The 23,946-nt window shown below is 37.4% G+C and overlaps 1 protein-coding gene across 2 annotated transcripts in view; it reads left to right on the top strand.

The window, feature by feature from the left end:
- The window catches only part of TNKS (tankyrase), a 210,244-nt gene that overhangs the window by 131,431 nt on the left and 54,867 nt on the right, over positions 1-23,946 (top strand). For both annotated transcript variants that reach the window (XM_045993366.1, XM_045993356.1), the window contains 6 exons: positions 9,425-9,519; positions 11,019-11,085; positions 11,398-11,584; positions 15,552-15,673; positions 17,111-17,202; positions 17,292-17,370. In XM_045993366.1, coding sequence (XP_045849322.1) covers positions 9,425-9,519; positions 11,019-11,085; positions 11,398-11,584; positions 15,552-15,673; positions 17,111-17,202; positions 17,292-17,370 — 642 coding nt within the window. The remainder of the gene's footprint in view (positions 1-9,424; positions 9,520-11,018; positions 11,086-11,397; positions 11,585-15,551; positions 15,674-17,110; positions 17,203-17,291; positions 17,371-23,946) is intronic.

Below are 23,946 nucleotides of genomic sequence, written 5' to 3' on the forward strand. Positions count from 1 at the left end.
TGTTTTGTTAATGGGGTTTTAAATGAAAATGCCCATAAATTTTAGAGACACCTTGGGAGATATGTAAGAGCAAGATGTGAACAGTGTCTTGAGTTTGCTTCAGAACACTTCAGTGGGAAAAATAAAAGACAAGAAAAGAGGTGGCAGATGCCAGTGTCCCCGAGTCTTAATAATGAATGGTCATTGAATCTGGATGATGCTTACATGCATGTTCAAGCGCTGAAAAGATCATAAAGCTTTATCTGATGAAGCCATTTTTGTAACTGTAGCAAGAGCAAGAGGCTGGAAGAAGAGCTTGACTAGATTGTAGAGCTTGTGTGGACTGAGAGACTACACTTGGGTCTTTTAAAGGAATTTTTTAAATGGGAAGAGAAGTATCCTTTGTTATCTCTTGAGCCAACTTTTAATAGGATTCTTTTCCTAGTTTGGCAGAGGAATCAATCTTTCTTTATTCAGAGTGTCTGTGTGCCCTTGCACGTAGGCACGCACATACAGACACACACACAATTTTCTGACTTGGGACAGTTCCAGGAACCAGGAAATTCATTCAGCATGAAACTGAGTAGAGTGAGCAAGCGTCTCCATTTGCCAGGGATGAATGGGTTTTCTGGGACCAGGAAAATCTTGGGAGAACTGAGATGAGTTAGTCCCCATGGTCTGGAAAATTCCAGAAGATTTGAACGAGGTCAAACTGGGCCTTTATCTTAATGAAAACCAAAATACACTATGTATCATGAGGTTAGATAGCTTTCTGATGACTTACATCATGGCTTCACAGTTGTGGTTTTGTTCTTTCCTAGGGAAGGCATCAAACATCACTCAGGCCTCTGTTGAAATGTAGGTATAACTCACACAGATTTTTCACCAAACCAGGTTTTTCATGTCCTCTCTTCCCTTTTAGTAATGTAAATCAAAAGCTAACAAAAACTTTCTTTTTTTAATACCCTACTAAATATAAGGTACTGTGTTAAGCCTTCAAACGTAAAATTAAGATACAGTCTCTGTTCTTAAGAGTTCAGGGTACATTAGAGGAGACAAATAAATAATCACTGTACGTTATTTTGTGACAGGTGTTAGAGTAAAAGATTGTGACCGATAATTTTAGGACCAGTCTTTGGCAATCTTTTTTGTATTTTATTTGCAAAGTCGTGTTCAAAGACAGAACAAAAGGAGAAGAGATAATTATTTAGAGTATTGCTATTTTTTTTCAAGATTTTGTTTATTTATTTGCCAGAGAGAAAGAGAGAGCAAGAGAGCACAAGCAGGGGGAGCAGCAGGCAAGAGGTAGAGGGAGGGACGCCTGGGTGGCGTCCAGTCCCACATTGGGCTCCTTGCTCAGCGGGGAGCCTGCTTCTCTCTCTGCCTCTGCCTGCTTGTGCTCTCTCTCTCTCTCTCTCTCTGACAAATAAATAAATAAAATATTAAAAAAAAAAAAAAAGAGGTAGAGGGAGAAGCAGACTCCCTGCTGAGCAGAGGATCGAGTCCCTGCATGGATAGGGGACTCGATCCCAAAATCCTGGGATCATGACCTGAACTGAAGGCAGATACTTAACTGACTGAGCCACCCAGATGTCCAAGGAGTATTGGTATTTGGGAATCTCATTTTAAAATCTTATCTAAGGAATGTCCTAAAGTGTGTGCGTTATGAAAGTGGAATAAAAACAGTCTTAAGAAATTAAGAGTTAATTTTTATATTTTATGCTTTTTAGATGAACAGTGTTCCAAAGATTGGGATATATTCTGTATGGTAATGGTTAAACTTCCAGAGCTTTCTCAAGGAACGCTTTCCCTATACCCAGCAGTCATTTGCAAGAGAGCAATGTGTGTTTTGTGTTAAAATGTAAATGCTAAAATTCCTCTGGGATTGACTATGTGTAATAATGCATTTAAATCTTAAGACATAGTTATCATGATTTCTTTGCTCAGATTTAGAATTTAAATTTTTATATTCTGGGCACATAATAATAATATAGGTCTTTGAAAGCTGATAGCTGCCTTATGAATCCATAAGATTCTTTTATTTTGATATTTAACCCCCAGGAATATTTTGTCTTTCATTGTTGTTTGGATTTGTTAAGTCACATGTGAAATTAAATTTAAGTGGGAAAATATTTTGTTACTGGTAAGCCTATAATTTTTTCTGATGGTTATTCACTTATTAGTACAATCTAATTCCCAGTCATTTCAGCTAATTAGTAATAGGGCATTTGAGCCATGTGGAGCGAATCAGGGGGAGTGGAGTAAAAGATGAGGTTGGAAAATTGGAGAGTAGTATTAGGAGAGATTTTTTTATGGCCTTCTAGATATTATACAAACTTGGTTTTTACTTAGAGTGGGATAAAGAAGGTTTATTGGAAGGTTCTGAGCAGAGGACTGGTATATCTAACTGGTCTATAGCTTTAGCAGGAGCACTCTGCAGGTGTGGTGCCTGGACTCTGAGGGGATTATGCTGGAAGCAAGAATGCCAAATAGATGACTGTCACAACTTGGCTGGATGAGAGAGGGTGGGGACTTAGACCAGGCCAGTGGTATTGGATTCTGGAGATATTTTGGAGATAGTGCCAACAGAAGTACTCTGACTGCAGTGAGTGTAGTGTGTGAGGGAAAGATGGTACTCAGGAAAAACTCAAAAGTTTTTGACCTCAGGAACAAAAAGGATAGAGTTGCTGCTAACAGCAATAGGAAATTCTTCGTTGGAGGTTTTGGAGGGAATACTGGCAGCTCAGTTGTGTACGTGATGATCATGAGATATCTCCTATATATCCTTGTGGCGATGTCAAGTAGGAAGTTCGATGACGAGAGTCAGGCGTTCAGCTAAGAGGACTGAGCTGGAGACAGGATTGAGGAGTCATCAGTGTATGAAAGTTAAATAAGTGCACAAGATCTCATGAGATCACCAAAGGAATGAGTACAGATAATGAAGAAAAGAGATTTAAGGACACAGTCATGGAGTACTCCAATGTCAAGAAAATGAGAAGCAACCAGAAAAAAAGACTATGGATTAACCAGTGAGGTAGGTCTTGGTGTCCCAGATAGCAAGGAGAGAAATATTTCAAGAAGGAGGAAGTGATCAGCTATGTCACATAGTGCCAACAGCTAAAGTAAGCTGTGGACTGATAAATGACCACTAAGAAGTAACTTATAAGTGTATAAGATACTTAATACAGTGATAATAAGTAGTAACTATTATTTGTCATGCTTTTTCTGTGTGATACTGTATTCGGTGCTTATACCGTTTTCTGCCATCCATAGAATAACCTAAAATGGTAGAAATGACAATTCTCATTTTACAGACATTAGAAGGCAAGGCTCCAAGACACTAAGAAATTAGTCCAAAGTCATATACCTTGTAAAACTGCAAAGCAGGGATGCAAACCCCAAATATAAAAGCCTTTACTCATTTCCTTATATTATGCTGCCCAGACTTACGGTAAGGTTGCAGGCACAGCTTTTAAACGGGGCTGTCGCTTGTCAAATCTTTTCACTCTGCATGTATGTGTAGGGTAAGTTAAAGCTGTCTTACTTGCTTTATTCTGTGCTGCAAATCTGTATCATAAAAGACAAGGGTAGATGTGTATGTTTGTTTCTTACAGCCTGATTCCAAGAAGAAAACTTGGAATTATGAGATTTTCTTAAGGAGGAATTCCTTTTTCTATAAACATGTCACAGTATAAAATGTCAGCGATAACGTTCTCTTACAGCAGAAAAAACTAGTTTGTATATTTGCAAGTGTTCCAAACTTTATCACTCCTCATGCTTGGCTTTTTGAATATTCCGATGAAAAATCTCTTAAGAATAAATCTAAGGGGCGCCTGGGTGGCTCAGTGGGTTAAGGCCTCTGCCTTCGGCTCGGGTCATGATCTCAGGGTCCTGGGATCGAGTCCTGCATCAGGCTCTCTGCTCAGCGGGGAACCTGCTTCCCTTCCTCTCTCTCTGCCTGCCTCTTTGCCTACTTGTGATCTCTGTCAAATAAATAAATAAAATCTTAAAAAATAAATTTAAGATGTGCAAACTGGTGGCAATTGCTGGCCTGTGTCTGATGAAATGTTTACTTCTTGTGTTTACTAGTTTACAACCACCACGAAATTATCAAGTAACATGTGTGAATATTTTACAAATGGGTCTGTCTGATTTTTTCTAAAGCCTATATATTACACTCTGTTAATTATCCTAGCATTTAGAAAATTACTTTTATCATTACTTTGCCATTTGGCAATGGAGGTATAAAGTTGGCACTGTGTGTTAACCATTCTTTAAATTTAGTCCTAGACCACATGATTTTAATTACTTTGCATCAGAAGATAGTATTTTGGTATATAATGTTTAAATGCTAAACAATACCTACTGGACTTTTTCTAGAGGAAAAATCTCCAGATCTTAGTAGGGTATGCCTGTTCAAATCATTCTTTGTTCTTAATTTTTTTTTTAAAGATTTTATTTATTTATTTGACAGAAATCACAAGTAGGCAGAGAGGCAGGCAGAAGGGTGTGGGGGAAGCAGGCTCCCTGCTGAGCGGAGAGCCAGATGCAGGGCTCCATCCCAGGACTCTGGGATCATGACCTGAGCCAAAGGCAGAGGCTTAACCCACTGAGCCACCCAGGCGCCCCTGTTCTTAATTTTTACTTTTTCTTTTTGCTTTTTGTAATTTCTTCAAACTTATTGCATACATTTTACAGATTTGTATATGCCCTCCAGTGATGCTATTAAGTTTGCGTAAGTAGCATGCGCATTGGAACTACTACTGGGAAAGGCTCATCTCGCTTATTCTGTACTTACTCTTTCTCTGAATTTATCTATTCCCTTAAGAGTCAGCTACCGCTGCTTAGGCGCTGCTACCATTTTGCGAACCGACGCTGTCATTCTTGCTCTCCTCCATTCATCCTGCCGTCTTCAGTTCAGGTCTTCTGCCATCGGAGTTGCCGCCCACCCCCAGTTTATTCTCTGTAGAACAACCACAGCGACCTTCCCAAAACTGCAGTCTTAAGTAATTTCTGCTTCAGGTTCTTCAGACGTTCCCCACTGTTCTTAGGGTCTCCCGCAGTCTCACATATTGCACTTAGCTGCTGAGTTTTTTGTTGTTGTTTTAAAATTTTTATTTATATATTTGACAGACAGAGATCACAAGTAGGCAGAGAGGCAGGCAAAGAGACAGAGGGGGAAGCAGGCTCCCTGCTGAGCAGAGAGCCCGATGTGGGGCTCAACCCCAGGATCCTGGGATCATGACCTGAGCCGAAGGCAGAGGCCTTAACCCACTGAGCCACCCAGGCACCCCAGCTGCTGAGGTTTTTTTCATGCCTCTGTGTCTGGTGGGAATGGATATGTGCTCTTCATATTACCTGCAATAAATTTCCTCATTCTGCTGCCTCAGTGATTTCTGTTTCTTCTCACGTCTGCCTTCCGGGAATAGTTCTTCTGAGAATCTGCCCTAATGGCAGTCCCTGCCGCTGGCCTCAGTGGTTTAGGTGTGCAGCCGCTTAGGACATCCTGAACTTCCTTTCCTACAGTATTTGTCACATTTAATAGTAGTTGTCTGCTTTCTCTGGGTAAGTCCTCAGAACCTAGACTTCTGTTTCCTCCTCTTTGGCCTTTTGAAGAGTTAGTATATATGTTATTTCATTTAGGGACTCATGTTTTGGAGGAATAAGTAGACTCATAAAGGCAAAGTACTGTGCCTTTCTTGTGATCAAGCTGGCCCTAGCACTTACCATGCTGCCATGTACATTGCAAATGCTAAAATATTTTTTTATTTTATTTTTTATTTTTTTAAAGGTTTTATTTATTTATTTGACAGAGAGAGAGATCACAGGTAGGCAGAGAGGCAGGCAGAGAGAGAGGCAGAGAGAGAGGAGGAAGCAGGCTCCCTGCGGAGCAGAGAGCCCGATGCGGGGCTCGATTCCAGGACCCTGAGATCATGACCCGAGCCAAAGGCAGCGGCTTAATCCACTGAGCCACCCAGGCGCCCCTAAAATATTTTATTTTTTAAGATTTTATTTATTTATTTCAGAGAGAGAGCATGGGGGCAGGGAGGGGCAGAGGGAGAGGGAGAGGGAGAGAGAGTCTTAAGCAGACTCCAAGCTGAGTGCAGAGCCCAACACAGGGCGTGATCTCATGACCTTGAGATCATGGTCTGAGCCAAAACCAAGAGCAGACACTTAATCAGCTGCACCCCCCAGGCACCCCAGTGCTGCATTATCTTAAATGAATGTGAGTGATAACCAAATTTGTGTTCAGTCTTCACCACCCCTTGAATTCTAGTTAGTCCTGTAATCACTGGGGTATCAGGTACTTCAAATTCGATAAGCCCAAACCTCGAAATCTTTCCCTCTGGCTTCCTCTTCTCTCCCCCCTTCCCTTTTCCAACCTATATCAATCCTTTCTTTTCATCTGTCACTGACATTTTTTAATTGGAACTGCTGTATCCTTTACTACCTGCATCAGTTATCAATTCTGCTTTCTAATAGTTTTTGATACTCACTCCTCAACTCTGTTTCTTTCACAACTGCTCTATTTCAAGCCTCCTATCACTTCCTACCTTGTCAATTACAGTCTTCTAATTTACCTAATTACAGTAATTTAGAAACTAAATATAAAACCATTTTCAAAGCACTATAAATAATTTTTAGTCTCAATGCTTCTTAAAAATCCGCAAACTAAATATTTTTTCTTCTGTTTTATCCTTCTAAATAAACAGTTAAAGTGTATGTATATGTATTCATCCATTTAGGGACTTTGTTCATTTTTAAGAAAAAGAAAAACAGTTATTAGATCAAATGTATTTGAACAAAATTTTGTAAAATATTCTTCATATGAAAAAGGAAAATCTTTTTGTGCATCAGTAATGAAAATGTCAGTTTTTTCATATAATAATAAATGTCAGCTAAGTCCTATAAAAGCTTACTGACTTATTGGCTGGACATCCAAAGCAGTCATTGTCTCTGGAGGAAGCTTCCTTACTGTATTGTAAAGTCCAATTCAGTCCTGAAGGTGGGTCAAGATAGAGTAATAGAAACTAATTTTACCTTCCCTGTTGAAATTATTTTTTTAAAAAAAAGCTAAACAAAATATATGAAACAATGGTTTTCAGAAATTGGACATCGGGCAGTACATGGAAGTGATCCCTGAGAGATAAGCATTAAATAAGCCAAGTTGTGTGATTGCTCCAGCTTACTGCCTAGAAAGCATTTCCAGTCCTTAAATCAGAGAGAGGAAGCCCAGGGGAAGCCCAGTGATCTCCCTGAGATGAGAAGGTGAAATTAGGAGCTTGGGCAAGAGTTAGCAGGTGGAGGGCCAGTGAACAGAGCACTGCAAAGAAGAGAGCTCCAGAGATCTGCAAAGTTCCCCTCACTCCTTTCAGCTGAGTACTGATTAGAGGAGTCAGAGGGAGCCACACGGGATGATAAAAAGAACCACTGAAAGAGAATTAGAGGTAGCAGCCCCAGCACGTCAAGTCGCACCACATCTGTGATCGTTCTGTTGCTAACAGCTGGACTGGGCAAACTTCCTCATTCAACAGCTATCATAGGGTACTCAGAAGGGTCATACCTCCCTGGAAGGGGAATTAGTCCTAGTGTAAAGGTTGCTCTGGTTCTGTTTACTAAAACTTAAAAATAAGCTTTGAAAGCAACCCAATATGTTTCTTAAAATGTATGAAAAAAAAATATATATATATATTCATAATCATAATTGAAGTTCCCTAAAGAGAGAATGGTGGGAGAGAGAGGACAGAAAAAAATATTTGAAAAAATAATAGAATATTTTCCAAAGTTGGTGAAAACTACTAACCACAGATCTAAGAAGCCCAGCAAGCCCCAAGCATCACAAAAGGAGAAGTCGGAGAAGGAACATCAGCAGCAGAAGGGCATACCAATGTCCTTCACAATCAGGTTGCTTGAAGCCAGTGATAAAGAGAAAATACTAACGTATCCAAAACAGAAGCCACATGTGCAAATGAGCAAACATAAGGATGCTGGCAAATTTCTAGTCCAAAGTGATACAAACCAGAAGATAGGGAAACAGCATCTTTAAAATATTAAAGGAGGGGAGAAACAGTTTAGAAAATAACTTGATGTTTCCTGGCAGTCTTATTTGCAATAACATTTGTCATGTGTCTGGAATCAGAAATTTGGTTGGGCAAGTTGTTTGATGGTAAAGAAATTTTAATTATTTTTATATAGTATTTTATAATATATATGAAATAAAACTTGTTCTTAGCACATTTTTGAACTAGATAGGATGAATGATTTTATCTCTTTTACATATGAAAAGGCTGAGATGTATAGGGAATATGACTTCCACAGTTTCATAAGATCCAGAAATATAATCAGGTTTCCTGACTTCCTCTCTGGGACTCTCTAATCATCTACTTGGTCTCCTCATTATTAGCTGTGAACTGCCCCAAACTATTTCCTAAACTTAAAGACTGTCAGAATATATAAAATGTACTGCCTCGAAAGCAGTAATAATACTTTTGTTATCTTGCCATTTATAGTATATGAAGAAAAGAAACTGAAAATCTTACTAAATATCAAGGCCCAAATAGAAGACAGGAAAAACGAGAGTACATGAGGGTATACTAGACCCTGTGTGAAAAGCTGTCACAGTATTTAAACTTTAAGTAAGTGAGCAAAGGTGGGGAAATTGCAGTGGTTGCAGAGAACCTTTTAATTTAATGTTACTGCCCTTTAAAAAAAAAAGTTTGACTATTTTAATTACCATATAAAACATGAGCAGAGAACCTTTTAATAACTTGGTTCAAATTAATGTGGCAGAAATTAGTTGGGGAGAAACTGTATTTTGTATTTATGTTGCATATATAGTACATAAAGTAGAATTAAATACTATCTTGTCATGTCATTGCATCTGATACAGCAAATTCATTTTGACCCATTGGTAACAGCCACGTGGAATGAATACAGTCCATTGTCCTTTTTGTTGCCACTAAAGTGTCTTCAAATTGTTCTTTAGAGAGGCTTTTCAGCCTTCATATTCAAGAGAAATTTTGAGAGCCAGCTCTGTAGGGAAGGCCTTATGATAGAGTGGGGATTGAAACGTTCAGACTTACAAAGTGGGCAGGAAAGTAGGATAAAGAAGAATGTTTCCGGTTGTGAGGAATGTGAACCCTAAGAAGTCTTCCCAGAGCGCTGAGAAGTAAGAAAGTAGAGAAGTTGGGGTAGAGCTAGATTACTGAAGGCCTTAAAAAACAAGTGGGAGAAATAGGTGAACGACGCTGAAGTTAGATTTTCCTCCCAAGATGAAGGAACTGTCTGTCATCCAGTTATGAAATGTGACCTTCTGGCACTTCCACTCCGCGCCTTCTGCACGTGTGCGCATTTACTGCGTTTCAGTCTAAGTAAACAGCCGTGAAATGACAAAGCAAGAAAGATTTACTTCAGGAGGGGATGTGTTTTTCTTTTTCCTTTCTAGTCTACCCCTCTACATCTAGCAGCGGGCTACAACAGAGTGCGGATTGTGCAGCTGCTTCTCCAGCATGGAGCCGATGTTCACGCGAAAGACAAAGGGTAGGTGTGTCCATTTACTCCCTTGAATGGTCTCACCCAGGGATCCTTATGCTTTGTTCACCGCATCCAAAACACTTAAGGTTTTTGCACACTGGACAAAGGCACCCATTTCTTTACAGCTCCTGTAGCATTTTAAGAATGTTAGTAACTTCGATGAATACTGTTACACTGAAAAAAAAATAAATAAAAAGAATGTTAGTAACTTCGGTTTGACTCCATTTTCATGTTCTACTTACTGAAGAGGCTTTCTCATGGTGATGGCCTAAATTAGTTAAATTTTATCACATTTCTATTATTTGGAGTTAAAATTTGCTTCTCTCAATTACATTTACTATTTTTCAACTCAAGTGACATTCCAGAAAGGGAGATAAAACAAACTGAAAATTCTGATAAGCCAGTAACATAGCTATCCTCTTCACCTGGTAATGTAAGGATCATCTTTTATGGATAAACCAAAATCATAAGTTTATAACGTTCTACTTTGGTTTTTATCCTGATACAATCCCGGACATCTGACCTGAGAAAACTTACAAAGGTTGATATGGGAGTGGTGGGAGATGGGAGGCACTACTTAGGAAGCAAATTTTAGAAAACTTTGTACCCATTCCTTACCTAGTCTTCAGGGCATCTAGGAATTAGGTCTGCGCCTATGTGATAGGCTAACATTCCTCATTGTCCCCCCTTAAGATCGAGAAGATACTGACCTTACTGCAATACAGGCAAAGGAGGTCCCTATTATACTCCTGTGATTGGCAGCATAAAGCGAAGCAGCCCAAAGAGGAAGGTTTCTTTCACTTTGCCCCTCTCCATGTCAGAAGACATAGGAAACGAAGAAACAACGCAGTATTTGAGATGGTGATGAGAGAGGGAATCTATCATTCCAGATCTACTCTTTGTGGTACTGCTTCTCTCTTGGCACCGGCTGTTTTGCCATACGCAGATGGTGTCCCAATAGTATAGGAGCACACGTGCCTGATGCTCTTGTACATCTCGGTTTCCTTGTGCATGTCCAAAACCAGATGGATGTACGATAGGTGAGTCATCAAGAGAAGTGCACCACAAAAATGGCGGTCTTTGACTCATGCAGAGTGATGCTTGGAGGTGCAAGTTATAGGAGTTTGGATTTTTCATTCTTAAGCTGGAAATTACTTTCCACAATGAAATAAAATGGTAGAAATATTTCAACTCACTTTCAAGTAACATTTTTCTGTGATACTTGATCTTTAAAGCACGCAGTGGTCAATTAACACATGTTCTTCCTTTTATTTAAATACTTTTCTAATTGGTATTTTTATCATTATATTTTTATACACACAAGACACGAGGTAAATATAAAAGGTTAAACATTAGCTATGCCTTGTATCCTCTTACTAAATACTTTAAGATATTTTTAATATAATTATATTGGAATCTATTAAAATTCTGTCTTTTAGCACTTCTTGGGTAAATGACTACATTATTTGAAATTGCAGTACTTTAATTTGCCTTTTTTCATTTAGTGGACTTGTGCCTCTTCATAATGCATGTTCGTATGGACATTATGAAGTCACAGAACTGCTACTAAAGGTAAGAAAATTTTAAAATATTGAGCATTACTTGCTCTTTTTTTCTAACTTGTCATAAGTTTTCACATGATTTGTAGGCCAGTTAAGAGTTTTAAGAAAACAAAAGGTGTTTAAAAATATTACTGTTGCCTTAAAATTTTTATAACATTCACTTTATTTTAAATTGTTTGTAAAAACTGATATTAAGGAAGCTAAAACCCTTCTTGACATTTCGAAGAGTCATAGCTGAAATTTACAGGGAAATAAATGTCTTCTGTGTTTTATTTGACCCAGCAAAATGAGCACTGACCTAAAACTTTTCTTCCTCATTCAGCATGGAGCTTGTGTTAATGCTATGGATCTCTGGCAGTTCACTCCACTCCATGAGGCTGCTTCCAAGAATCGTGTGGAAGTCTGCTCTTTGTTACTTAGCCACGGTGCCGATCCTACATTAGTCAACTGCCATGGCAAAAGCGCTGTAGATATGGCTCCAACTCCTGAGCTCCGGGAGAGATTGACTTGTATGTATTTATATCCTAAACTAAATATTGCTTGCTGTAAATTAGAATATCTCATTTTTGTTTAGTCCTTAAACTGGTCTTTTGTCCCACTTCAATACTAACCTTCTGTTCTTACACATACACTAGTTTATAATCCTCATTTCGGGTACTTTTCTTTTAAGGCTGATGAGGCTGAGTCAATCAGTAACCATTTATTGCATGCTTACTACGTGCCAGGTATTGGAAATACAACAGCGTACAAACCAGAAAAAAATTCTCTGAGCTCACAGAGTTTATATTCTTGTACCTTGGATAATAATATTTGATATATAACATTACTGAGCACTCACTGTTTCGCAACCCCTGTAGGATTGTACAGCCATGTTTCTATTTTTTATGTGTGTTATATAGCCCAACTATGATCACTTGCCCTAATTTGAATACAATCCTTTTTATGATTTGGTGGAAGTAATAGTCTCAAATGCTGATATGTATTACCTACATATATGTGGGCATGTTTTTAGATAAACTTTTTGTTTTGGAATAGTTTTAAATTTACAGAAAAATTATAAAAACAGTACAGAGAGTTCCCATATATCCCATATCCAGTTTGCCCTCCTGTCAACATCTTACATTAGTACATATACTTGACATACATTATTAACTAAATACCATACTCTACTCAGATTTCCTCAGTTTCTACCTCGGGTCTTTCTTCTGTTCCAGGATCTCAGACAGGACACCACATTACATTTACTGGTCATATCAAATACTGAGATATATTTAATTCTATACATGGGCATTACAGGTTTAAATTAAACTAGGCATCACCTACCCAATATTTAACTGGTCCCCTGATTGGTATTCTCTCTCAGGATTCAAAGAATCAGGTAACTGGACTTAAATGCCAAAGAAAATCTTTAAATGATGACTTAAGAAAAAGGCAGTGTCAAAATGATGATAATGTCGTTTAAACTTAACCAGATTTTAAGCTGGCTTTGTTAAAACAGGAAGAGGTGCAATTTTCATTTTGCTTAACTAGAAGTTTAAACTTATTTTGGTATGAGAGCAGATGACATCAACAAGATTAAAGGCCAGCACAAACCAGATTATATCTAGACAGATGTCTTAGCAATGAATCCTTGTAGAAGTGCCTTTATTCTCCCTCCCACTTGTATGACCCTTGTCATATGATATTTTGCAATATGTAGTTCCTTGTTCTATGTGTATGTTCTGTCTTCCCAGTGAAATTTAAATTCTTAGAAAGACTTTTCATTTTATTATTGTCTTAGCACCTGTCCAGTGCTTTGTTACCTAATAAAAATGTATTGCTGGTATTTGTGTTTGGACCCATCTGTCCAACTACCAGCTCAACCCAGCACGGTGCGTTGTGTACTATGCACAAGTTTATTGACTTGAACTCGAAACTTTTTTTATCTTTTTCTAATTTCTTTCTTTTAGTTTATACCCAGGGCTCAGCTTTATCCCCATATCACCTTTAACTTCTTTTTCCTATCAAACATTTTGCAAATTCTGAGTAGTAGTAAGAGTTTTCATAATGCATTTCATTGGACCATCTGATTCCACTGTACAGATTATGAGTTAATAGAAATTTGTATAGTTTTGTAAAAGAAGTTCCCTGATTAGAGTATTTTTCAACCTTCTCAATATTTTTTATTATATTAAGTAAGATTATACCAAGGAATTATTTGAAGAGAAGGATTTAACAAAGTTGGACCTGCTTTAACTATGGTTTTCATCATCATGTCCACTGCCTTACAGTAGGCATTCACAATTACAGAGTTCTTTTTAAGAAAATTGTACAAGAGGGCACCTGGGTAGTTCATTCGGTTAAGTGGCTGCCTTTGGCTCAGGTCATGTTCTCAGGATCCTGGGATCGAATCCCACATCAGGCTCTCTGCTCAGCAGAGAGTCTGGTTCTCCTTCTCCCTCTGCCTGCTGCTCCCCTGCTTGTACTCTTTCTCTCTGTGCCAAATAAATATAATCTTTTTCATTTTAAAGAAAATTTTACAAGAAACAAAGAAAAACAATATTTTGATCATACCCATGTTCATAGCATTTTCATTACACACATTTTTTTCAGCTCTTCTCTCTCTCTCTTTTTCACGTGTTGTTTCCATGAAGCCAAATGAACAAGGTAGTTTGGATTCTGCACATACTAGAGGAGAAAATACTGAAAGTAGCTTTCGTTCTCATTTCAAAATGCATTTGAAAAGAAATTTTTAAGGCATTTTATAAATATTAAGTTTGCAGGGTAAGTTTGAGTAATTTGCAGTTTTACTGCTTTCTTTTTAGCTACTTAAGTACGTCCTTGAGGTTTTTAAAAAGAAACCTTTATGTAACCTTTGCATTTAGAGGGACCATTATATTGTTGATAGATTTTCCATTCTCTTTTTTTTTATTCTTGAGTATACATCAATAAAATATTTTACATTTGAAAGTCAATTTGGGCAGAAATCTTTACCTTTTTAGTAAAGAGCAAAGAAAAGGAATATTCTTGCTATTTGAGAAAATATCATGTTGTTTAATTGCATTATTATGTCCTAATTTCTTGACTTCCTTAGTACTACAGTCTTACTGTTTATGTTTTTCTTAAATTTGTCCATTTAAGTTTTTCCTGAGTACCTTTGCTGAACTTAAAGGAGTAATTGAAAAAGTAGAATTGCTAATATCATTTTGATATTCATATGACATTTGTCATTAGAGAAAAAGCCAATATGATTTGAATTCAATTGAAATTTTTCTGTGAAACAAAAACAAAATCAGAGCAGGGGCACCTGGGTGGCTCAGTGGGTTAAAGCCTCTGCCTTCGGCTCAGGTCATGATCTCAGGGTCCTGGGATCGAGTTCTGCATTGGACTCTGCTCAACGTGGAGCCTGCTTCCCCCTCTCTCTTTCTCTGCTTGCCTCTCTGCCTGCTTGTGATCTCTGTCTGTCAAATAAATAAATAAAATCTTTAAAAAAACAAGAGAGTACATAGTCTCTTATGGTTCGCCTCCCCTCCCCAATGTCCATAGCCCGCTCCCCCTCTCCCAATCCCACCTCCCCCCAGCAACCCCCAGTTTGTTTTGTGAGATTAAGAGTCATTTATGGTTTGTCTCCCTCCCAATCCCATCTTGTTTCATTTACTCTTCTCCTATCCCCCTACCCGAGGGTTTTGAAGGGTCAGGGGTGGGAGGTTGGGGGAACAGGTGGTGGGTAATGGGGAGGGCACGTTTTTCATGGAGCACTGGGTGTTGTGCAAAAAGAATGAATACTGTTACACTGAAAAAAATAAATAAAATAAATTAAAATTGCAAAAAAAAAAAAAAACAAAAGAGAGAGAGAAATCACTTTTGAAAAAATCTTGTACAAGTAATACAATACTGTTTTTTGAAAAATTATCAAACTCTGGTACTTCCCCGTAGTTCAGTTCTTCCCTTCTCTGTGCTAAAACTATTACTATTTGGCGACTATTTTTCTAAGTGCCTTTTTGGTACCATTTCTTGTATTTGGTTGTGGTGGCAATGGTGGTAGTAATGGTGCAATAAGTTGGGTCAACCTGTCTTTCCTCTTTTACTACTTGAATTTTCATTTCATCATATGTACTTTCGTGAAAGTATGTACAGACGTATCTTTGTTGTTTAAGAGCTGTGCAGTATTCCAGTGGATATGTGTTTGTAACTGGTTTCCGTTTGGTGGTCATTTTTGGTTGCTTGTGTTAAAATGTAGCAGGAGTGTATGTGTAGCCTTTGTATGTGTATCCTTATGAATTCTGAGAGTATAAAACAGTCTTATTTCAGAGTATACATTTTTCAAAAATTTTCAGTAACTATACTTCCTTGTCACCTTTATCATTGTATCAATCTGCTGCTGCTATTTGTAAAATAGAGCCATATGTAAAATTAATAATTTTCTGATTTGTAATCATGCTAAAATGATTGGTACAGATTTTAAATCTTTTTTGTCAACCATTATTTCATTAACAGATGAATTTAAAGGTCATTCTTTACTACAAGCAGCCAGAGAAGCAGACCTAGCCAAAGTCAAAAAAACACTCGCTTTGGAAATCATTAATTTCAAACAACCACAGTCTCATGAAACTGCGCTGGTAAGATTTTATTGTTAATCCATTCCTTAGGTCTGTAATAGTAGGGGAGGTACAAAGGATGATTTCATTTCAGAAACCTTAAAGTAACTTTCGTATCTAAAATGCCAGGAATTACCATTTTAGTGTTGGTTGCATTGATTGCCTTCATGGGTGAGGGAATAGACATTTGCTCACCCTTGATTTGGGATTATTTTTACCTTTGTCTTTACCCAACCATGTTATAGCAAATCTACTTTGGTGGCCAGTTCTTCCGTAAAATACAAGGTGTGATTTTCTTTTTAGAATCTTTGTGTTTTTTTTATGGTTGCTAGGTAAAGACTATTTATTTCTACAGAGAAAAGTATTTTCAAAAGTGCTTGCATCATCCTTTGAAGCAATTATCCAAAGAATTATCCTTAATTATCCAGAGAATTACTATACTCATTATAGAAAAATGATAAGATTGTGATTTTTTTTGTTCCAGACTATACAAATTGTTTTTTAAACTGTTCATGTTTTTTCTTCTTATGTCCTTTCAGAAAGATTAGCTTATTTCCCTTGTATTAAGTTTCAGCTGTAGGGCTGGTAAAATTATTCCTGAATTCAGAATTTAAACATACACGATGCCTATCTCACAGACCTGTAAATATGCTTCCGTTAACATTCTCACATATATCTGGCACAAAAAAAAGTCAAGCTGTAGTCGGTTCTTGCTGAAAATGACATTAAAAGAGTTGGGAAACTGAAATGGGCCAACTATATGTGCACTTAAATACATGGCCCTCAAACCGGGGTCAGATGCATTCAAGCTCTCCAGGATTATGCCTGGAGATGGTCAGAGCAGCAGCGTAAACCTGACCTGCTTTTTTGGAGTGTTCGTTTTATTCATTGGCAAGTAGGTTTTTACTCTTAAAATTTTAATACAAACATTTATATAAAACAAGTTGAATACAAAAATTGTATAAATATAGGATAAAACATAAAATTTCTGAGAATACTTCTTCCGCTAAAGTCCTTCAACGTCTCTTACCTTCTTGCCTGTCCCTGGGCATAGTGGCTTATAGTGCTAGGAGTAGTTCTGCGGCAGGGTTTGAGAACCATTGATTTTTGTGACTGACAAGCTCATGAAGGATTGACTAGGTCAGGTGAGGGTATCTGTGGCTTTGGAGAGGCCGCATTCTGATACCTTCAAATAAGTATATACTGGATAATTATTTATTGTCCAAAGGAAAAAAAAGTCTCTCTTGTGCTTAACTAAGATAATTTCACCTTGGTTTAAAGGCGTGTGTCTTATTCTTCCAGTGTATTTAGAAAGAATTTGATCATCTCCATAATGTAAAATGTATAAGTGTGTTTTGACAGAACAATGTTCTAAGTAGTCAGCAGATGCTATTTAATTCTGGAATGTACGTTTAAATAGAAGTTTATTTTATTAACTTAGTTGTGTTTACTTTACAGCACTGTGCTGTGGCCTCCCTGCATCCCAAACGAAAACAAGTGACAGAACTATTACTTAGGAAAGGAGCGAATGTTAATGAAAAGAATAAAGAGTAAGTGTAATTGCAGAAGTTGTGCGGTTCTTAAAGGGGAAATGCAACAAAAGTTAGGAAATTTCCTTTTCCTTTTCTCCTCTCCACAGTTTCATGACTCCCCTGCACGTCGCGGCAGAACGAGCTCACAATGACGTCATGGAGGTTCTACATAAGCACGGAGCAAAGGTAAGCCACACACCCTGAAATGAGATGTCAGACTTGGAATTGGGTAGCTAGCCCCTCTTTAGACCCTTGCTCTTCTCTCTGATTTTCCTGGAGAAATGAATTTTCTAAAGGACTGTTACCATGTATTTGAAGTCGCCTAGTCTCTTTTAAAGCTGATTTAAATTTTCTTACAAATGAAAATAATCACCTGTGTTTTATTATACTTTAGTGCTGTTGTTCTGTAAAGCGATACAATGTAGCTACGGTCTTATCATTCGAAATCCATTTAACTTTACATTGTTTTACAATAGTACTGGAATTGACAGATTATTTTTTTAAAGATTTTATTTATTTATTTGACTGACTGACAGATTGCAAGTAGACAGAGACAGGCAGAGAGAAAGGGAAAAGCAGGCTCCCCGCTGAGCAGAGAGCCCGATGCGGGGCTCGATCCCAGGACCCCGAGATCATGACCTGAGCCAAAGGCAGAGGCTTAACCCACTGAGCCACCCAGGCCCCCCTGAAATTGATAGATTTTGATAGTCAACATCATTGATGGTTTATCAGAATAATTTATGTAAGTGGTAGAATATTGCTGCTTATTCTAAAGAACACTTTTGTTTCTCCAGACTGGTATTGATAGTAATTTTCTCAAATAACCTCGACACCAAAGAAATACGAAATTTTGGGGTAACCATTTTTGTTGGCATTGTCTGAAATTATGAATCGCTTGAGGGAGGAAGGAAGCAAACTGGTTGTTTTTGAGAGGTGACTTGAAATTGGAAATGTTTAAACCCTCAAGAGTATATATTTTAAAGCAGAAGTCTCCAGTGTAGACACTCTGTGGAACATACAAGATAAGCCATTGGGGACAGGAAAAAATATTATAATTTTAATTTACTAAAATAGGAATTTCCTTATTTCTGAATAAAGAAATAAACAGTTGCTGATATTTAATACAAAGATTGATGCTGGCTCCCTCATCAGGTCCATGTGTCCCCCTGTCTGAGTCAGCTCAAGGTGTTTCCTGAGGAAGAATGGGAGTCTGAGTAGCAAGGGATTGGCACTGACAGACTCACTCATCTGTTCACTTTCAGCATGTCGTGACATACTGCACTTTTCACATGCCCAAACGAGGAGGTTTATGGGTACTATCCTAAATGGTGGGTACTTCATAAATAACGTTGGAGATAATCCAAGGGAATGACAATCTTAGAGCAGCAAGAGGTTATCTGGCTATTTCATGAATTAGTATTTTCAGGAATTGTCATGCTTAGTTGTGCTTTTTTTTTTTTTTAAATGAAAATAAGAGGTTTGAAAATTTGTCATCACCTGTGGTGACAAATGACATGTGCCTAGGTATTTTTTACTTGTATGTAGGTACTTTTTACAAAAAGAAACATAATCAAACCCTTGAACATTAATATTACATGTTTCAAGTAAATGGGAAAATGACTGCATTTTTAGAGATACTTTAAAAAATGAAGAAGACATTTGAGAATAGATTTTTAGAAAATGTCTACTGTTTTGGGAATTTTTTTTTTGCCAAAAAAATGATGTAAATGTATCACCCTGCTGTTTTAGCTACATACAATTAAAAAACTTGAAAAACACAATTTTCTAACCTGTTTTAAAGTCTTCCTTAATCTGTGTTTAGATGGTTTTTGAACCTATTAGAAAACATCAAGAAAGATGCAATTTTACTAGCAGAAATTCTTATTTACTAGGTAGTGCTCAGAATGCACCTTTTTCAGTGGCTTTACATGTCTCAGTTATATCTTCCAAGCTAATGTGATTAATGGGACAAGCTATTGAAAGGGAACTTAGAATCAGACCCTCAAATCTACCTCACAATTTTTTATAAGATTTTTTAAGTTTTTTTTAATTGAGCCAAAAGATATTTTGTAAATTTGTAATTAAAATATTATTAAAATTTTTAATTGCTTCATCTCTTTCCCATCCTTCATTATAATTCTCTTTCTTTGTCAATTTTGTATCTATCTATTATGTATTGGTATAGCACTGTTTGTTCCAATTTACAGATGAGCACATATATTTATTGAACGAGTTCTCAAAATATTTTTACACTCATAAGGTTCACAATCCAAAAATTGGGGTATCCCTGTTTTAAAAGGACCATTGGTGTTTTTATATAAAAAAGTGAGGATGAACTGGAATGAAAGGGAACAGAGTTCTCCAGATTTATTACCTACTTGGAGGGTATGACTAGGGCATTGTTATATACGTAATGTCTTGTGGCTCTGTCAAGCAGGAAACACTAAGCCAAGTGGGCTCTCTGCTGTACTTAATAGCATTGTATGTTTATCATTGACCTATTTTAATTTTGTTTATTTAAATTCCATCTGCTTTTTATTTTATTTTTTTAATTAATTAATTTATTTTTTCAGCAAAACAGTATTCATTGTTTTTGCACAACACACAGTGCTCCATGCAATACGTGCCCTCCCTACTACCCACCACCTGGTTCCCCCAACCTCCCACCCCTGTCCTAGTGATTCACAGACCTGTACCCCTGGGGATAAAAATACATTATATGTTTATAAAAAAAAAAAAGAAAGAAAGAAAGAAAGGATGAATACCCAACTTTTGTAGCAACATGGACGGGACTGGAAGTGATTAAGCTGAGTGAAATAAGTCAAGCAGAGAGAGTCAAGTATCATATGGTTTCACTTATTTGTGGAGCATAACAAATGACATGGAGGACATTGGGCGATGGAGAGGAGAAGGAAGTTGAGGGAAATTGGAAGGGGAGGCGAACCATAAGAGACTATGGACTCTGAAAAACAACCTGAGGGTCATTGACCTATTTTTTAAAATAGCTTATAGCATTTATAATGTTCTTAAAAAACCATGAACAATGCCCTTCATTTTGGAAAATATCTATTTGCTATCTCCCATGGGTCATTTTGTTTCATGAAGTTTCAATGAAAAATAGCAGTATTTTATAAGCTATCCCAGTCAGCATTATTCGAGGTCTGTGGTTCTCAGTCTTTCTGCTCTTCTCACCAATAATGGCTCAATCCATCAGTGGAGCACACCTGATTTTAAACACCCTGTCAGTGATAAGAGGGTGACTTTTAGGCTTGTTTACCCTACCTAGTCCTTCCACTACAGTTCATCTAAATTGAGAACTCCTACTATTAGACACTTTAAAATAGAAAAAAAATTATTTTTAATCAGGGTTATGAACCAAGCAACAAGTACCAATTGCCATCCTCCCATTCGCTTACTCCCTGGTTCCAAGGCAGGCTGCTGTCCCTCAGGGTTGGTTTATCAGGTAAAAACTCATGGTAAGAACCCAGCTTAGCTACTGTTGAACCCCAGTGTTTGCTTGTTTCGTGTCCTTTCTGGAGAACTCATGGTTTCAATTTGACTTTTAGACAACTTATGCTTTCCATTTGATTCTAAAAGCACCTTCTGAATGTGGTGCTTGAATTAGGACACAGTCCTCTTACACCGTCTCCGCCATCCTGCCTCCTACCCCTCCTCATGTCGAGTTCCTGAGCTAAGATCAATAAATCAGAAAAGGCAGAGAATTTGATAGGAAGATCTAATACCATTAACTAATTTGTCTTACTTAAATAAAATTTAGTAATATTTACATAAACCAAAACATTCTTTTGCTCAAAGTTTGATGATAAATATAAAGTTCAGGTTCACTGTGCATGGTAAACTAAACATATTGTGACTTAACATAGAAGACATACTTTTTAGTTAACAGTCCTCCACTTTCTGGTTTTACAAACTTGAACTTCATTTCCTGGAACCTTAATTGACTCATCAGTGAGATGTGGATGTTAATACCTCCTCTATAAGCATTTGTGTGTGTCTCCACACGTGCACACGTGTAAAAATTAAATGAGCTATGCATATATGAGTATATAGTTTAGTACCTGGCATACAAGAAGTACTTCAGTTATTTGTAAATATGAGCATTGTATTTTTTCCTATTTGTCTTTCCAAACATACTGCATATTTCCCTTAGTTATCTAAATTTTTATAAAAGATTTATAAACCAGGTCCTTTATGATTTGTTTTGATCCACTAACTCAACAAATACTGAAATGCAAAGTGATTAAGACTGTGTGCTAGACACTGTGGAAGATACCAATTTGCAAGTTTGTGCAGCTACCAGACTTGAAGCTAATCCTGAATCCAATTTAGTGTCATTAGCAATAAAGAAGGAAGAGAAAGAGGAAAGCCACTTATGAAGGAATAATTAGGTATATGGAAATGCTAGAATGCTAGAATGGACTTAGAAACTGGTGGTCAGTTCAGGGAAGCGAGAAAGCTAGAAAGAAATACTGGTTTTCTATACCTTGATAATTTTGTATTTAGAGTTGGGGACATATAGGGACATGTAGCTAAAACTAGTGGTTGAGAATAACAGCACTAGAGTATGAAAGGCAGTCTAGGATTAAAGAAATCTTTTGGAAAGCCATCAATATAGTGATCACGCATCGCAAGGTCCTGGTAGAGAAAATATGGAAAAATGAGTTGAGAGTTAAGGAAATGACCTTTGCAGATTACCATGTTTAAAGAGCAGCCATGGGAAGAGAAAACTGACAGGTCAAACACATGCCTGTTGAGTATAATAGGAATATGGTGAAGGAACAGGTGATCAGTGCTGCAGGGAGAAATCAAGGTAGGCAATGCCATTTAACGGGGCAATTTTTATGTAAAGGCTTTGAGAGCTTTTGAAGGAGGTGTTTGAAAGATACGAGGATAGAGAATTGTATTCATTAGGGTCTTGGCAAAAAAAAAAAAAAAAAACACAGCACACTTAAAATGAGTAATTTGAGGAAAGTTTAATAAGGGAATTATATACAAAGGTGGGCAAGGTTTAAGGACATGAGCAAGGGATAGCAAAAAGTGGGGAAACATCATCTTTGGGCCTGAAAGGTCAAGGAAAGGGAGAAGTCCCTGGAAGCAGAAGAAAGTACTGTTTGGAGACGGCCCCTGACAGCACTTTGAGAGAGGGTAAGTCTAACCCCTACCCCTCACACTCCTGCTCCCCACCAGTCTCCTGACATTGCCTCCCATTAGCCAAATGTAATAAGAACTTAAAGACCAAAAGAGCTCATTGATATGATCCATCTAAGCAAGTTTCCCAGGACACAGAGCAGGGTGGAGAATGGATAGGAATCTGGAGGGGCAAGCAGGCAGTTCAGAAAAGGGATAGAAAGCAAATGGCTAGTAAAGAAAGGCAGGTTGTAAGAAAAGGGGGGGGGGGTATTAGCCAATTCATTTAAAAAATTAACTTTTATAGTGGAGTAAATTTCTGTTTCTAAAAAAAATTAATTATCTCTATCAACTCCCAGCTTTGCAAGATTGCCGTAAAGCCTAAATAGGAAGAGATACGAAGATTTAGTCTTTCATATGGCAGGGTTTTTTTTCTTATTATTGTTAGCTACCGTGGCATTCTACTGCTGCTGTTTTGTCTGCTCTCATTATTAAGTAGAACTTCAGTCCCGGTTGCATATGGTATTATTAACACCTAAAAATGAAAGGTTTAATTCAGAAGAGCTTTTTTTCATATATAAAAGCACTGCTATTTTGTCATTACTCGAGCATCTGTCAAATGTGTGGAACATGGAGAAATTTCCTTTGATTGTTCATTTGTCTTAATTTGACAGATTTATTTATATTGTATGTAGAAAAATTGTGTCAGTAGTAATTGGCATTAAATGGGCTTATTTCTCACATTGAGAAGTGATGAAGAGTCTTTGCTCACTTTGGGGAAATGTGTGAGCTTGTTACAAGGACTTGATTAATGCCTTTCTTGAAGTGGATTGATAAGCAGTTTATATTAGCCCAAAGGTGTTAAATAAAATGCGTTCAAAGCTGTAGATTTAAAGTATCTCTTATAGTTCAGATATCTACAGTTTGAGCATATCAGCGTAAAGAGCAAAGGGGCCGGTGTCTCAGACACATTTAAGTTACCAGTAACAAATCAGTTGAATCTAGACTAAGCATAAATGGAAATCTGTTTATACTTACATAAATGTATGCTTACTACTTTTTAGAGATAACCTGTATCATTATACCATAGAAATAATCTATGGGAATTATAGCTGAGATTCACAAAAGACTAGAACAAGAGATTTGTAAACTGTTGGGTACCTTGACTGCATCCCCTGTCTGTCTCCCTTTCTGCAGTTGCTTGGGTTTCTTTTCTTGGTTGGTCTTTGTTCATCTGTTTCATTCTTCTTATAGACTGTATTTTTTTTTTTTTTTACTTCTTCTCTATGGCCTAAATATGGGCTTTGCAGGCCCTCCTGTACATGTCTTTGGCTTAGAAATATACCACCTGCAGCTACTGTCTCTCCTTAGTCTCAGGGACAAGAAGGGGAGAATCTGAATGAGGCTGCGGTTCGCGCACATGGCCATTAGATCAGCTCCCCCTAGTCTCATCAGCTGTGCTCGGGGACTGGTTTCTCAGACAGTTAGGGCTTGTGAGGAGGTGAGTTCCCTTTTAATAAGTTCGGGTTCAGCTAGTAAACAAATCTAGTTTCATGTCTTTCCAATTATATTGAAATTTAACTTCTTAGACAAATTTTATACTCCATAGTGGGT

Source organism: Meles meles, chromosome 2 (assembly GCF_922984935.1).
Source record: "Meles meles chromosome 2, mMelMel3.1 paternal haplotype, whole genome shotgun sequence".
In the NCBI taxonomy this organism is placed as follows: Eukaryota; Metazoa; Chordata; class Mammalia; order Carnivora; family Mustelidae; genus Meles; species Meles meles.